The 16191-nt window shown below is 49.5% G+C and overlaps 1 protein-coding gene across 1 annotated transcript in view; it reads left to right on the plus strand.

Annotated features, from left to right (window-relative positions):
• The window catches only part of LOC142243443 (ATP-dependent translocase ABCB1-like), a 254512-nt gene that overhangs the window by 118499 nt on the left and 119822 nt on the right, over window positions 1-16191 (plus strand). Inside the window, exon 15 of the mRNA XM_075315381.1 lies at window positions 6558-6658. Coding sequence (XP_075171496.1) covers window positions 6558-6658 — 101 coding nt within the window. The remainder of the gene's footprint in view (window positions 1-6557; window positions 6659-16191) is intronic.

Genomic DNA, 16191 nt, shown 5'->3' on the forward strand with positions numbered 1-16191 from the left:
TGCCACTGATGGGGTGGGTGTCTGTGTGGCCCAATTTTTGGAAAAAAGGGAGACTCCGCTTGGAGTAACCCTTGCTTACATTGTTTTTAAAAGAAGCCAAGATGAACAAGTCATGGGTCAGCAAAGACTTTGCTACCTACCCCGGTGTCATCCTGGGGACGGCTAAGAATAGCGTATTTTTGAATGTGCTTGATGCAAATCAAAACATCCTGTTTGCAACTAGGGCCCAAGTGCTGCCACTGATGGGGTGGGTGTCTGTGTGGCCCAATTTTTGGAAAAAAGGGAGACTCCGCTTGGAGTAACCCTTGCTTACATTGTTTTTAAAAGAAGCCAAGATGAACAAGTCATGGGTCAGCAAAGACTTTGCTACCTACCCCGGTGTCATCCTGGGGACGGCTAAGAATAGCGTATTTTTGAATGTGCTTGATGCAAATCAAAACATCCTGTTTGCAACTAGGGCCCAAGTGCTGCCACTGATGGGGTGGGTGTCTGTGTGGCCCAATTTTTGGAAAAAAGGGAGACTCCGCTTGGAGTAACCCTTGCTTGCTGTGTTTTTAAAAGAAGCCAAGATGAACAGAGCTGGGATCAGGAAAGACTTTGCTACCTACCCCGGTGTCATCCTGTGGACGGCTAAGAATAGCGTATTTTTGAATGTGCTTGATGCAAATCAAAACATCCTGTTTGCAACTAGGGCCCAAGTGCTGCCACTGATGGGGTGGGTGTCTGTGTGGCCCAATTTTTGGAAAAAAGGGAGACTCCGCTTGGAGTAACCCTTGCTTGCTGTGTTTTTAAAAGAAGCCAAGATGAACAGAGCTGGGATCAGGAAAGACTTTGCTACCTACCCCGGTGTCATCCTGGGGACGGTTAAGAATAGCGTATTTTTGAATGTGCTTGATGCAAATCTAGCTGTGAAGTGTACAACTGGGGCCCAAGTGCTGCCACTGAAGGGGTGGGTGTGTGTGGGGCCCAATTTTTGGAAAAAAGGGAGACTCCGCTTGGAGTAACCCTTGCTTGCTGTGTTTTTAAAAGAAGCCAAGATGAACAGAGCTGGGATCAGGAAAGACTTTGCTACCTACCCCGGTGTCATCCTGGGGACGGATAAGAATGGCGTATTTTTGAATGTGCTTGATGCAAATCTAGCTGTGAAGTGTACAACTGGGGCACAACTGCTGCCACTGAAGGGGTGGGTGTGTGGGGCCCAATTTTTGGAAAAAAGGGAGACTCCGCTTGGAGTCACCTTGCGGTGTTTTACATGACTTTAGAAGGGCGTGCCATGCCTATATCTGTGTGTCCTCCTCTTTTTCCTTGTCCAGCTGTTTTGTTTTCGCATGAGTACATGTCCTTGTCACTTTCCCATGTGTTTGTGTTGTGTTGTGAGTTGTTTGTCACCTTTTGGACACCTTTGAGGGTGTTTTCTAGGTGTTTTACTGTGTTTGTGATTGCCTGCCATTGTTTCCTATGGGCTCGAGTTCGGTTCGTCGAACGTTCGACGAGCCGAACTCGAGCCAGACCCCCCGTTCGGCGAACCGCCTCGAGCCGAACCGGGACCGGTTCGCTCATCTCTACTAATGACCCTCGGCTCAGGCTCTGCTGCGAGCGTGAGCCAAGTGTCATTCACTGTGCTTTGATCTTGTGATCTGATCCAAGCTGTGGAGAAGAGGAGGAGATTATTTTCTCTCTTCTCCGCAGCCTGTTTATGCCGATATCGTACTGCATTCGATTGGCATCCGAGTGCAGTGTGATGTTTCACACATATCCATAGACTTGTATGGGTATGTGTGATGCGACACTCACTGCCAATCACAGCATGCTGCATTTCTTCAGATGGACACTGCCCCATGGTGCAGACTGGTCGGATGGGTGTCTCCATGCTCCAGGTGCAGCGCCTCCTCTTTTGGCCATCTTTGTCCTCCTTCATCTGAAGCCTGGGTGCATGACGCGTCCTATGTCATGCACACAGGCCAGCATTGAGGTCCTGCACAGGCTCACTTTGATCTGCTCTGAGCAGGGCAGATCAAAGTATTGTAGTGTGCATGACCGGGATCTCAATGCCGGCCTGTGTGCATGACGTAGGACGCGTCATGCACCCAGGCTTCAGAAGAAGGAGGACAAAGATGGCCGAAAGAGGAGGCGCCGTACCCGAAGAACGGAGACACCCATTTGACCAGTCTGCACCGCACCAACCATTTAGGTGAGTATTATAAAGTCATTTTTATGTTCAACACAGCGGCCTGGGATCTTATATACAGCATGTTAGAATACTGTATATAAGAGCTCACTGGTGGTGGCTGCAGGTTATAGGCCCCAAATCTGCTGACAGGTTCCTTTAATGAGTTTGGCAGAATTTTTCATCTACTATGTGCCACTGCAAAAGATGCATGCCAGTCAGGGGCTTGTAAAGGTTTCTGTCATAATTTATGCTATTTTTGTGGTATAAATTATGATGATTTGTCAGGCATGCTTGGCCACTCCCTGTCTTACCCGAGCTCCACCCATTTTTAAAAACTTTGTAAGTGTTGGCTGGGACTAGCCTAAAACCACCAAAAGCTGCAACCCATCCAATCCATGCAGGCAAAGAAATGAAACCATAGATGTCCATAAATTTAGTTATCTGTAATAATGAGAAATGACACAGGGAAAATTTATTGAATACATGAAGAAAAAGAGGTGCCAAAAGCCATGGAAAGTCATGACACCAAATTAAATCTATCAATAATTAGAAAGGAATCCTGTCACTTGGTGAAAAATAATATCATCTGGTTCAACTGATGGCCTATAAAAAAAATGTGTCTACCAAAGTGCCACACAAGAAACATCTCATGATGTCTAATAACCAGTGAGCTGTCTCAAGACCTTAGCAACATTATTGTTGGAAAACATACTGATGGCATTGTTTGCAAAAGAATTTCTAAATTATTGAAGGTTCCAGTGAGCACGGTTAGGGCCATAATCCGGAAGTGGAAAGAACATAATTTCACCATAAACCAACAAGGACCTGGATTAGTAGGTGGTCACATCCCCCTACAATGTAAAGTGTATGGTTATGAAAAGTGTAATGTGTTATGTGCTATAAATGTATTTGTAGTGAAGTGTATTAGTCTATTAAGCTTTAGATTAAATCATAGGTTGTAACAGATATAGCAGAGTGGAGAATGTTAAGTAGGAGTAGCATGAGGTAAAGGTTTAGGATGTCATTTATAGAAAGTAATATAAAGAATAGGAATGTAATGTAGGTAGACTTTGTTAGTAATAGAAACAGTTAATGTTCGGTCCAGCTCACTGGGTGGTGGACCTAGTGTTGAGAGTGAGGACTTCCTGGCTACAGAGAGTTGAGAGTCAGTTCTGCAGTAGTGATGGGCAGTCCGGCTTTTTTTGGTGATTCGGCTCACATAGCTTTGTTCACCAACATGAGTTCACCCCAGGTGAAAACATATTTAAGATTATATAAACGCCACCGAAACCCTGTTCACTTGCTGCTAAACCCCGCCCACTCACAAAGGGCCAATTAAATTGTTGAGTTGGGGGGTTTCCTTCAGGTTCGCGGAGTTTTGTCTACTGAACACCGGACTTTTACGCCAACTAACAGCCATTAAAAGAATTTAGTGGCTCTCAATGGGGTGCCGACTCCTGTCACTGACAGCAGGGACTCGGCTCTGTGTGTCGGATCGTTCGAGACCGACACATCACTATTCTGCAGGAGGGTTCGAGGAGTAAAGGCATGGCCAGATGTCAGGGGCCAGGGACAACGTGGAGGGATTATAAACTGTTGTATTTCATATCTGGCTAGAAGGATCCTGGCTGAATTGACTGCAGAGAGCTAGGTCCCTCCAGGAGGTTTCCACTGCCTGTCATCTGAACTGAGAACAGTAGTCCTCCACTTTATTTTTTCCCTGAATCAATCTGCGAATAATTGATTCAGCAATGGCAAATTTATCTGGTCATCACAAATGAGCCCCAGAGCAGAGAAAAAAGTGTCAACTGAGGGAACAACTTCAGAATTGTCAGGTAGAGAAAAGTCTGAGAATTTCCATAAAGCAACGATACAATAATATTTACTCAGTGGGTTTTGTTCTCCAGATGAGGCAGGATAGAGACGAAAATACAACTTACTTGAAGAATGAAAGCTGGAAAATTTACTTTGGTCGCCGACTAAGCAATCCAGTGAATTTACCTTAAGCAGGCTTTACACGCAACGACATCGCTAACGAGATGTCGTTGCGGTCATAGAATTCGTGACGCACATCGGGCCTCGTTAGCGACATCGTTGCGTGTGACACCGCAGGAAAGACCGGTAGCGATCAAAAATACTCACCATATCGTTGATCGTTGTTCAGTCGTTATAATCCTGATTATCGTTGCTTTTGCAGGACACAGGTTGTTCCTCGTTCCTGCGGCAGCACACATCGCTATGTGTGACACCGCAGGAACGAGGAACAACCTTGTACCTGCGGCCACCCGCAATGGGGAAGGAAGGAAGGAGGTGGGCGGGATGTTCGGCCCGCTCATCTCCGCCCCTCCGCTTCTATGGGGCCGCCACTTAGTGACGTCGCTGTGACGCAGAACGAACCGCCCCCTTAGAGAGGAGGTGGTTCACCGGCCACAGTGACGTCACTAGGCAGGTAAATATGTGTGTTAGCAATGTTGTGCACCACGGGCAGTGATTTGCCCGTGACGCACAACCGACGGGGGCGGGTACGCTCGCTAGCGATATTGCTATCGATATCGCAGCGTGTAAAGCCCGCTTTAGGCTCAGAAGACAGTTCTGGGTGGACTACAACCTTTTTAGAAGCTGATAACACAGGCTGTTGTTGCCATTTGATTTCTGCCTCATCAAAAAGCAAGGACTATAATTGGGCAGCCAGGGGATCCACAGCATAAATGATGACTTCACAGCACATAAAAATGGAATGGGCTTGTGATAATGTTATGACTGAGCAATCCGCTCACATGAAAGAGATAGGTAAACACTGAAAAACTGCTACTAACCCAGCCAGTGCCTGCACAGACTAGACATTTGGACCCTGCAGTTCCTAGTAGTTGCTGCCTAGGCTAGCATTGCCCTATCCCCAAAATAAACAATGGTAACTCGGACCTAAGCTGTCTGAACACCCGTCAAGTGCTTCACATATATCCTAAGGAACTGGAGGGCAGAGCAGAGATCAATTAGCCTACAGAAAGGAAGGAGTGCTGAGATAGGTAGAGAACCCAGATTGAGTAAAAACAATCCATGTAATACAATGTAAAAAGGTAATGTACATAGGTCTAGAGAACAGGCTGCCTACTTCCTAATTGCAAACAGAAGATAGGTGAAGGGTGAAGAGCAAATGCCTCAGAGAGATAAGCCTCAACTAGTCTTTTGCGAACTGGCATAAACAACGGCATTATGACTGAACATCCAAACGAGAATATCAGCAGCAGTAAACATCAGCAGGGGAAAGGTATATATAGCCGCACCCAAAAGATGCTTGAACAGACAAATGGATAAATAAAAACACCTGTTAACCTAAAAGACCAAGGATAACAGATAATAAACATCCAGAGACAAGATGGATCTGCTGTGACTTGGCGGACAAGAAAGCTGAATACAAAGCATAGGGTCAGGGGTTTGAACCCTGACGCTTAACAGTTGCCTACCCATGTCCTAAGTGATGTGGCACGCCTCTTTTAAAGGTTCAATAATAACTTGACTTTTAGGATTGCTACCTCCAATAAGTGGTACTGAAGATCCTGTTCTCTTTTTCTTTGAATACGACTTTGAATGTTTAAATTGAAACTATCATGAGAAAATTGCCTATTGCTTTTTAGTTAAATTATTTTTTTTTAAATATTATTGGAATTTTTTTTGCATATCACAATCTGTTTTCAAACTAAAAAATAGAAATGTGAAATTTTCACTTTGGCTACTAGGGCTTTTGTAGACTCATTTTCTATTGTTTAAGGAAACAACACATGTACGTAGCCATAATGGTCAGACCCTAACCCTATCTTTTGTATAAAAGTGTCTCATGAGCCTGTGCAAAGGTCACTGTGAAGGGTCAGTAAGAATATCACTTAATGTGAATGGTGAATCCTGTGTTACCAGCTGTGTATAGAGTTGTCATCTATAATTGAAATCCTACCTCTGATAATGATTTCACTCTTTCTAAAAGGATAGGAAAAATGGGCCTAAAAAATCACCAGTGGTTAGTGTTCCAAGATTACTATTTTTATTTAAATAAAGATTGTGATGGAAAAAAAAGATCGCATTTTTTTCCGAATAAATATACTGTAACACAAAAACCTAATAAAAAACAATAGGTCATTTTCTGATGATAACTTCCCTTTAAATTCCTAGGTGAGCATTACATGGTTTATAACTCTCGCTACAACAATTTATGCGCTCATCAAGTATACATTTTAGCCCTTAACACTAGAAGTCCCAGAGAGGGGCCATCTACCATTGAAACCCTATGGAGCTCGAAATTCCTGCGACTTCTACTGTTAAACCACCTATACTGTGGATCCTTTCTCACTTAATGCATTTTAAACTTTCATTCTAAACATTTTTCCTTCCTTAGATTTCGACAGAAGTTGTTGAGAATATCAGGACAGTGGTTTCACTGACTAGAGAAGATGTCTTTTATCAAAAATATATTGACAGCCTATCAGGGCCCTACAGGTATGACAAACTGTGTGTTGGCAATTCTGTGCTGTTATCCAATACCTTCATTATAGTCCTGTATTGACTTCTTAGCTTTTCCAGTGTATGCAGAACTGACATCAACTATACTCATCAACATTTGGAAATTAAAATAATTGCTGAGAACACTCCCAAAACAATTGGATATGGCTTTAAATGATTCTTCATTTATTTCAGGTTCCACATTTATAATGAATTGTGAAGTACAAGTCCTTAAAAAATCTTAGAATATTAGAACTTCTCCATGATTTGGAGTTTCAATTCTAATTTCAGCTGGAGCTGGTGTTTCCATTTTAGAAATGATGCATTTTTGACAAATGTCACTTTATTAAAATGGAATGGGCACAAAATTTAACTTCATGCCAAATTTAACATCATGGAGGACTTAAAAAAAAGTCTGAAAAAAAATAGCATCAAGAATCAATGTACAGTTAGGTCCAGAAATATTTGGACAGTGACACATATTTTGTTATTTTAGCTGGTTACAAAAACATGTTCAGAAATACAATTATATATATAATATGGGCACTCCCAGCTGCAATATGAGAGTTTTCACATCCAAATCGGAGAAAGGGTTTAGGAATCATAGCTCTGTAATGCATAGCCTCCTCTTTTTCAAGGGACCAAAAGTAATTGGACAAGGGACTCTAAGGGCTGCAATTAACTCTGAAGGCGTCTCCCTCGTTAACCTGTAATCAATGAAGTAGTTAAAAGGTCTGGGGTTGATTACAGGTGTGTGGTTTTGCATTTGGAAGCTGTTGCTGTGACCAGACAACATGCGGTCTAAGGAACTCTCAATTGAGGTGAAGCAGAACATCCTGAGGCTGAAAAAAAAGAAAAAATCCATCAGAGAGATAGCAGACATGCTTGGAGTAGCAAAATCCACAGTTGGGTACATTCTGAGAAAAAAGGAATTGACTGGTGAGCTTGGGAACTCAAAAAGGCCTGGGCGTCCACGGATGACAACAGTGGTGGATGATCGCCGCATACTTTCTTTGGTGAAGAAGAACCTGTTCACAACATCAACTGAAGTCCTGAACACTCTCAGTGAAGTAGGTGTATCTGTCTCTAAGTCAACAGTAAAGAGAAGACTCCATGAAAGTAAATACAAAGGGTTCACATCTAGATGCAAACCATTCATCAATTCCAAAAATAGACAGGCCAGAGTTAAATTTGCTGAAAAACACCTCATGAAGCCAGCTCAGTTCTGGAAAAGTATTCTATGGACAGATGAGACAAAGATCAACCTGTACCAGAATGATGGGAAGAAAAAAGTTTGGAGAAGAAAGGGAACGGCACATGATCCAAGGCACACCACATCCTCTGTAAAACATGGTGGAGGCAACGTGATGGCATGGGCATGCATGGCTTTCAATGGCACTGGGTCACTTGTGTTTATTGATGACATAACAGCAGACAAGAGTAGCCGTATGAATTCTGAAGTGTACCGGGATATACTTTCAGCCCAGATTCAGCCAAATGCTGCAAAGTTGATCGGACAGCGCTTCATAGTACAGATGGACAATGACCTGAAGCATACAGCCAAAGCTACCCAAGAGTTCATGAGTGCAAAAAAGTGGAACATTCTGCAATGGCCAAGTCAATCACCAGATCTTAACCCAATTGAGCATGCATTTCACTTGCTCAAATCCAGACTTAAGACGGAAAGACCCACAAACAAGCAAGACCTGAAGGCTGCGGCTGTAAAGGCCTGGCAAAGCATTAAGAAGGAGGAAACCCAGCGTTTGGTGATGTCCATGGGTTCCAGACTTAAGACAGTGATTGCCTCCAAAGGATTCGCAACAAAATATTGAAAATAAAAATATTTTGTTTGGGTTTGGTTTATTTGTCCAATTACTTTTGACCTCCTAAAATGTGGTTTGTAAAGAAATGTGTACAATTCCTACAATTTCTATCAGATATTTTTGTTCAAACCTTCAAATTAAACGTTACAATCTGCACTTGAATTCTGTTGTAGAGGTTTCATTTCAAATCCAATGTGGTGGCATAGAGAGCCCAACTCGCGAAAATTGTGTCACTGTCCAAATATTTCTGGACCTAACTGTATAATCAACAGGAACTCTGTGAACCACTTCTACCTGTGAGTATCCGAGGCTATTCATTTTATTAGCTGACCTGGTATGGTATCACATATATGCGTCTTATCAATGATGACACAGTACCAGGCTAGCTAATCAAGAGAGAAGCCCATGAATGTCATCAAATAGAAGCTGGTTCTCAGGGCTGTCATCCAGTGACCAGGACCTGTGAATCTATTCTTACCATTTCTACAAATAATAACCTGTATGTAGAGTATATCACTTCTAGAGCAGGGGTAAATAAGTAGGTTGCTAGCACTGACACTGAAGACCTCCACCTTCCTAATAGCATAAGCCTTTTAACCACTCAAAGTACTTCTCTGCAATTCATTTATCTTACTAAGGTCATGTTATAGGACTGAAATGTAATAATGAATGTTGCACAATCTGATTTTTTTTAATTTAATACAATGTGTCAAATGTGTGCAGTGCTGAGCTATGCAAATAAGACTTTGGGGCACTTTGCACACTGCGACATCGCAGGTGCGATATCGGTGGGGTCAAATTGAAAATGACGCACTTCCGGCATCGCATGCGACATCGCAGTGTGTAAAGGCTGGATGATACGATTAACGAGCGCAAAAGCGTTGTAATCGTATCATCGGTGCAGCGTCGGCGTAATCCATGATTACGCTGACGCGACGGTCCGATGTTGTTCCTCGCTCCTGCGGCTGCACACATCTCTGTGTGTGAAGTCGCAGGAGCGAGGAACATCTCCTACCGGCCTCACTGCGGCTTCCGTAGGATATGCGGAAGGAAGGAGGTGGGCAGGATGTTTACATCCTGCTCATCTCCGCCCCTCCGCTCTGATTGGCCGCCTGCCGTGTGACGTCGCAGTGACGCCGCACGACCCGCCCCCTTAACAAGGAGGCGGGTCGCCGGCCACAGGGACGTCGCACGGCAGGTGAGTGTGTGTGTGAAGCTGGCGTAGCGATAACTTTCGCTACGCCAGCTATCACCACATATCGCTGCTGCGACGGGGGCGGGCACTATCGCACTCGGCATCGCAGCATCGGCCTGCGATGTCGTAGTGTGCAAAGCCCGCCTTTGCCAGATTTATGATTTTTGTGTTTTTGAAAAGTCACATCAAAAGCCGCAATCCTACTCAACCGGTGCAGCCAGTGCAGTGGCACAGGGGCCTGTAGGTACAGAGGGCCCTTGTTGGCTGGTCAGTAATGAGGGCAATCTGACCTGTTGTCCGGACCTCCAGGCTCCGGGGGGCCCTGGCCAGATTGCCCTCATCACACGCAGCGTGCCGAGTAGGGAGCAATCTTGCAGCTCTGCACAGTGTAGACAGCAGAATGCAGGAATCTCTTCTCTGTTCCTTGCCCGCCACTTTCTCTGTGACACACACGTGTGCGCCCTGATGTTGCGTGCGCACGTGTGTCATTTCAAAAGTTTACGGCAGGAGAAGAAGTGTGACGCCCTGGCCGGGCCAGGTAGTCACAGGAAGGGCCCCGCATTACACCTGTCCCTCATAGGTAACATACAGCCAAACATTTAAACCCTAGTCACCCCCCTCAGGGCTTGATGGACACACCAGGGGGCGGAACCAGGCGGTTGGAATACGCCCACCAAGGAGTTCAGATAGCCTGAGGCGGGAAAGTAAACGGAACAAGTCTAGAGATCAAGTTGGAGAGGTGTGTGGGCTGGAGCTGTGTGCAGCTCCAGCAGAGGAGAGAAACCAATTTGAGCAGGTGCCAGGGTAGGAGCCCTGGTACCTTTGGCTAGGAGGCAGACGGCAGTCTCCGAATGCAGGAGCCGGGAAGACGGCTCAGTGGAACCGAGGTGGACCAGGACAGGGTAGTGGCCCGCCGGTACCGACCCGGGGAACCGACTCGGAAACCAAAGCACAAAGGGGGTACTCAGACCCTTAAGCTAGGTCCAGAAGCTACTCGGGGCTAGCTAATTGACTGACTGCAGCCAGGACTAGAGGTCCTGTCCCACCCAAAGTCCCAACTGAAGTCAACAGCCCAACGAGGGGGATAAGCAGCCACCGCCACGGCTCAGAGATCCCACGGGCCAGCGTCTGCGGGCAAAGGGCTCCTTAGGCGACCACAAGCCGGGAGCGGACTCCTGAAGTTGCAAGCACAGGCAGTCCACCATCCAACACAGGTGCGGAAGAAAGACAGAGACCACCAGCCGGGTGGGGGACCAGACTGCAGCCAGCTGTGGGCACCGACCACCATCACCTTGGTTTACCAGAGACTCGTGTGTTTGTTTACTAATAGTGAGTACTTCAGCACCCTCCGGTCGCCCATCTCCCTGCACCGCCAAACAACCCCAACTGGTCCCGGGGCCACCATCCCTGCCGATGGAGGGGTTAACAACTTGCTGCCAAACATCTCCCCCGGGTGCCTCGTAACTGCAGCGGTGGTGTCCACCTTCACCACATCCCGTGGGTGGCGTCACGAACTTAACACGGCTCCGGGCGTACATCTACGTCCCCAAACCACAAACCCCCTTTCAGTTGAAGTGACCGCGAGACCCCCGGGTCCGGAGACCCTCGAGCCACCCACTGAAGGTCCGGATCCGAGCGGCTCAGCTGCCAAGCATGGGGCGGTACACCTCAATTTCTGGCGTCACGAACAGGATACTTACCCATCCACTTACCTTGTGGAAGTGCGCCTTGTATTGAAGTCAGAGGTGATCCGTTGCGAAAATTTTCAGAATCCGCCATCTTATCGCCATCTTGTTGGCACGAAAGTTCCCACCCAAGGTCTCCTTCCCCGAGAAAGGGCGCGAAACTGAAGCCCCGCCCCCTGGGAACACAGCCGTAAAGAAAAGCCGGAGGTCACAAAGCGAAACTTGCCGGCCGGCTAGTGGAGTGACACGAAAAGACCAAGGGGGGGCGGGTGAAAATTCTGCGACATGTGACCGTGCAGATAAAGGGCAAGGACTCCAGGACCCTGCCACCCTTCTGGTTCCTGGACCCGGAGAGAGCACCATGGCCGAACCGTCCAGCAAGCCCGGAGTGCCGGAGCTCGTGCCCGGAACAGCGGCATGGGTGGAAGCCCAAACTGTGTGGATGTGTCGCCAGAACCAGGTGCAGGCGTGCTATATAATGCAGCGATGGATGGCCGAGATGGATGAGCTGGCTGCGGCCGTGCGGGCACGCGAAGTGGAGACAACCTTAGAAGAGCGGGTAAGCGACCCATGCCCCTATGTCCCCGAGGGACTGGCCAATCAGGCTGAGGGACCCGGTCTGCCTCTGCCCTCTATATTTGATGTGTACCGCCCCGCGGGCTCGGCTACGACCGCCGAGCCGCTCGGATCCGTGCTCGTACTGCGGATGGTGGCTCGAGCCTCTCACGGACCCGGGGGTCACGTCGCTCTGCAAGGGAGTTGGCGTTACACGTGGGGACATGGGTGAGGAGTTCCACGGCCAGGGCCGCGGTTGTTTGGTTTGAATTGTAAGTTCGTGACGCCACCCACAGGTTGTGGTGAATGGATGGACACCACCGCTGCCGTTAACTAGGCCTCCCGGGGACGGTGTTGCGCAGCTTGTTGTTGACCCCTCAGTGGGTAGGGGAGCGATGGTCCCGGGGGCCCGAGGGAGGTGCAGAGGCGGGGGAGCGGGTTGGACGCTAGTGGGATGCAACGTGGTGCGCGGCCCGAAGGCACTGGTGTACTCACTCTGACACAATACACTCGAGTCTCTGGTAAACCAAACGGAGTGATGAATGGGGCCCGCAGCCGGCTGCAGCTTCTCCCGGTATAGGTTGGTGGTTTCCGCCTTTCTCCTGCACCTCTGTGTGTAAATGTTTGACTCCTATGCCTAGACACTGGTAGTCCACTCCCCGACTTGTATATGCCGTAGGAGCCCGTTTGCCTGCAGACGCTGGCCCTTTGGGTCTCTATGCCTTGGCGGTGGCTTTACCCTATATGGTTGGGCTGTTGTCTTCTAACGGGTCTTGTGTGGGATAGGTCCTAAAGTCCAGTCCGCAATCAGTTGATTTGACTCGGCCCTGTCGGTTCAGGGCTTTGTACTGGCTCTGAGTACCCCTCCTAGTGCTCCGGTTTCCAATCGGTTCCCCGGTTCGGTACCGGCGGGCCACTGCCCGACCCCGCTCCCTGCGGTTCCACCGGCTGTAATCTCAGCTCCTGCAGGTGGCCACCACCGTCTGCCTCCTTGCCAAAGGTGACTGGGCTCCGACCCAGCCACCGGAGTAGTCTATGGCAGGCCTAGGCGCTCGTCTGCCCTTAGACCCAACCTTCCTCCTTCACTGTCAGGACTACTCTCCTCCTCAACTTGAACTTGAGTCAGTGTCTTCCCGCCTCCAGGACTGTGAACTCCTCGGTGGGCAGAGCCAACCACCTGGCTCCACCCCCCTGGTGTGGACATCAAACCTGGAGGGTGGTGAAAAGGTTTTTAGTTTGACTGATGTCACCTAATCGGAAGGGGGTGTGGTGTTGTGTGTGACTACCTGGGATGACCTGACTAGTCCAGGGTGTCACACCTCCCTTGCCGTCCGTACCGGTTGCTGCCGACCCCCCGCTCGGTCCGCTGCCATCAACACCGGCAGCAGAGTCCGTTCCACCGGCCCGTGAGGAAGCCGTCGACAGCCAGCCTGTTACCGCCTCGGCACCAACACCAGCTCTGAAAAAGATCAGCCTCTGGAGAGTGCCCTGTCCTGCAGAGAACCCGTCGGTCCTGGAAGAAGCCGCGCCACAGATGACAACGGCCCCGGCAATCCGCCCGGCCAAAGCGGAGGCGGTCCCCGATCAGAAGCCAGCACCGAAGGTAATGCTGGCCACTCCCAAAAACCAGGCCTTGGCTGAGGCACCACGGAGTTGCCGCTGTCAGGCAGCTCAGCAGGCCGCGACACAGCAGGGTTCCCTAGTGCAGAGTGTGTCGGTCGTAGCCGACGCGGGGGAACTCCGGCTGGGCCCGACTCCCGTGCAGAGTGAGCAGGAGCAGGCAGACGCTCCATACTGGGAGCGGCAGCAGCGCCAGCTGGGCCAGGAGATCGCCGCCCACGATAAAAACGAAAGTGGAGGTGCTGGCCCGGACCTACTCGGAGAAGGACCACCTCCGCAACGCCACCTTTCGGGTGAGGGGCCCAACACATGAAGGCCAGGTCCGGCACTTCAACCCCCAAAGAGGATGGGGGTTCATCTTCGAGCCGGGCCTGGATGTGGAGATCTTCATGTCCCGAAGGGACGTCTACACACACCTCCCAATGGGTCATCCCGACCGGGACCTGGAACCCGGGGAGTTTGTAACATACACCCGGCATTGTGGGGAGAGGGGGTGGTTTACCCTGAATGTGAGAAGAAGGGTAACCATGGGCGCTCAGCTGCACGTCCGCCCCTCTCTGCCACCCTCCAGCCCTGCTGAAGAAGAATACTGATGAGGTAGCGGTTCCCAGCTACCCTTCTGCCCGTCCCCGTTGGGACCAAGTTGACGTTCTTATTTTAAACTTTATTAATGACATGGCCGAGAATTTCCAGGCCAACCGAAAAACTATTGGGCATTGCAAATAGTCCCTGACCACCCTTTTCATAGTCCTGCAGTCTCCGGAAAGGCTGGTTGGAGGAAGGGCCTGCGGGAAATTGTAGGCCAAGGTCCTGTCACTAGTGAGACAGGGGTCCACTGGACGTGGGGCCTCTGAGAGAGACTGCCGGGTAAGGAACTTATTACCCGGCCCGTGTGGGCAACACCCGGACCTGAACCCGTTTCCTGAACTGGGGAAAAAGAGGTGCTGACCTGGTTTTTAGAGGCAGCATCAGGGCTAGGTTTGCTTGGGTGGGCAAAAATGAAAAGGACCCGGTCCCGTCCCGTTCCCGGTTAATAAAAATGTTTTATTGCAACGTTTAAGTTAACTGCCTCCCGTAAGGGAAGAAAACAAAAATATGCTTAATTGTACAAAAGTTATTATACTTGTAAACATGTTTTTATCTTTTTCAGTTCAAAAAGCAAAATAAACCGGTGGTGGTCGGACAGCCCGCGGAGGGTCTGTGGTTAACCAAGGGGGAGTGTGACGCCCTGGCCTGGCCAGGTAGTCACAGAGAGTGCCCCGCATTACACCTGACCCTCATAGGTAACATACAGCCAAACATTTAAACCCTAGTCTCCCCCCTCAAGGCTTGATGGACACACCAGGGGGCGGAACCAGGCAGTTGGAAGACGCCCACCAAGGAGTTCAGATAGCCTGAGGCGGGAAAGTAAACAGAACAAGTCTAGAGATCAAGTTGGAGAGGTGTATCGGCTGGAGCTGTGTGCAGCTCCAGCAGAGGAGAGAAACCAATTTGAGCAGGTGCCAGAGTAGGAGCCCTGGTACCTTTGGCTAGGAGGCAGATGGCGGTCTCCGAATGCAGGAGCCGGGAAGACAGCTCGGTGGAACCGAGGTGGACCAGGACAGGCTAGTGGCCCGCCGGTACCGACCAGGGGAACCGACTCGGAAACCGGAGCACAAAGGGGGGTACTCAGACCCTGAAGCTAGGTCCAGAAGCTACTGGGGGCTAGCTAATTAACTGATTGCGGCCAGGACTAGAGGTCCTGTCCCACACAAAGTCCCGACTGAAGGCAACAGCCCAACGAGGGGGATAAGCAGCCACCGCCACGGCTCAGAGATCCCACGGGCCACTGTCTGCGGGCAAAGGGCTCCTTACGTGACCACAAACCGGGAGCGGACTCCTGAAGTTGCAAGCACAGGCAGTCCACCATCCAACACAGGTGCGGGAGAAATACAGAGACCACCAGCCGGGTGGGGGACCAGACTGCAGCCAGCTGCGGGCACTGACCACCATCACCTTGGTTTACCAGAGACTCGTGTGTTTACTAATAGTGAGTACAACAGCACCCTCCGGTCGCCCATCTCCCTGCACCGCCAAACACCCCCAATGGGTCCCGGGGCCACCATCCCTGCCCACGGAGGGGTTAACAACTTGCTGCCAAACATCTCTCCCGGGTGCCCCGTAACTGCAACGGTGGTGTCCACCTTCACCACATCCCGTGGGTGGCGTCACGAACTTAACACGGTTCCGGACGTACATCTACGTCCCTAAACCACAACCCCCTTTCAGTTGAAGTGACCGTGAGACCCCCGGGTCCGGAGACTCTCGAGCCACCCACTGAAGGTGCGGATCCGAGCAGCTTGGCTGCCGAGCATGGGGCGGTACAGAAGCAGCACAGCTGGGGCCTGTAAAGGAGAAACAGTGGCGGGGCCTGTACAAGAGAAACAGCGGTGGGGCCTTTACAAGAGAAACATTGGCGGGACCTATACAAGAGAAGCAACTAAGTGGGGGGGGCTTGTACGGAGAGGCCTGAGGAGGGGACAATAAGGAGGGAGAGATGATTGGCGAGTAATAACCTGAGGAGGGAACAATGAGGAGGGGGTGTGAGTGGTGACTAATATTGGGGATGTAGTGACGCATTATATTACAGGTGTAGTATATGGGGGGGTGTAG

This window comes from Anomaloglossus baeobatrachus, chromosome 6 (genome assembly GCF_048569485.1).
Source record: "Anomaloglossus baeobatrachus isolate aAnoBae1 chromosome 6, aAnoBae1.hap1, whole genome shotgun sequence".
Classification (NCBI taxonomy): Eukaryota; Metazoa; Chordata; class Amphibia; order Anura; family Aromobatidae; genus Anomaloglossus; species Anomaloglossus baeobatrachus.